At 24.2% G+C, this 1,114-nt stretch overlaps 1 protein-coding gene across 1 annotated transcript in view; it reads left to right on the top strand.

Moving 5' to 3' along the window:
• Positions 1 to 1,114, top strand: part of LOC106788124 (rab11 family-interacting protein 4B-like) — a 20,099-nt gene that overhangs the window by 9,222 nt on the left and 9,763 nt on the right. The window contains exons 3-4 of the mRNA XM_014751108.1: positions 102 to 176; positions 892 to 930. Of these exons, the coding sequence (XP_014606594.1) occupies positions 102 to 176; positions 892 to 930 (114 nt within the window). The remainder of the gene's footprint in view (positions 1 to 101; positions 177 to 891; positions 931 to 1,114) is intronic.

Genomic DNA, 1,114 nt, shown 5'->3' with positions numbered 1-1,114 from the left:
ATATATATATATATATATAATATACTATATTAATTACATTTAAAAAATAAATTAATTTTATTATAAATTATTGAAATAACGTTGTTTTGTTTTTATTATAGAAATCCGAGAAGTCCGAATTCGACCATAGGAAGGCATTCCTGGCTTCGAACATCCCTTAGACGAACACCCCCATGGTAATATATATAAAAATATAATACTTTTAACAAATGTTAATCCACAAAGAGAAAAAAAGAAATTTTGCATACGACAAACGAAACGTCTATTAATTATAATTTTGTTTTTTCTTCTTCGCGAGAACAATTCCGTCGATAGAAGAAAACGATGGCGAAACAAAGAGACGTGTGAAAATATGGCGTGAGAAAAGTATCGTATGTGCAAATATTTCTCTATCTCTATCTTTCTTTTTTCTACTCTCTATCTGTAAAACGGAAGATAAGAAGAAAAAGAAGGAAAAAAAAAGGAAAAAAAATAATGTTCAAGTTTTTACTAGAAAAACACAATGGTTTCTGTTTAAAATTTCTCTTATAGTGTGCATCATTATACATATATTTATATGAAAACGTTTCTCAATAGGTCGACACTTAATTTAGAATATAATCTACGTCCAAATTTAATTATATATTTTTTATATATATTGCAAACATATATATACATTGTTTATGCATTTGTGAACGGTGAAAAATAATGACAGAAAGAAATAAAAATTTGGCATATATTCAACACACTCGATAAATCGGTATAGAGTCGTGTTGAAATTATTCTTAACTTATTTAAGCAATTCAATTACAATAATCGTATTATTATTGTTGATAATTTATATCAATCGTTGTTTAAAACAATTTTTTCATGATTATTATATCTAATGATATTTCTTTTGGACTTTTCCAGTTCCGGGAGAAAACGGATCAGTTCAAATGCATTAGCCAGGTAAAAATACTATTATTTATACACGATAAAACAATAGTTTATTATTAAAATAAAAATAAATGATAGAAAAAATATATTTACATTTATATTATTATGTTAGAAAATAATTATTCAATTCGTCATATTAATTCATCGAAAATTAATTATTTTCTAATATATATAAAACAACGAATTAATATTGACA

This window comes from Polistes canadensis, unplaced genomic scaffold (genome assembly GCF_001313835.1).
Source record: "Polistes canadensis isolate GaletaPanama2010 unplaced genomic scaffold, ASM131383v1 scaffold_126, whole genome shotgun sequence".
NCBI classification, from domain to species: domain Eukaryota; kingdom Metazoa; phylum Arthropoda; class Insecta; order Hymenoptera; family Vespidae; genus Polistes; species Polistes canadensis.
The sequence above is the reverse complement of the archived record's forward strand: the minus strand, read 5'-3'. Positions and strand labels throughout refer to the sequence as shown.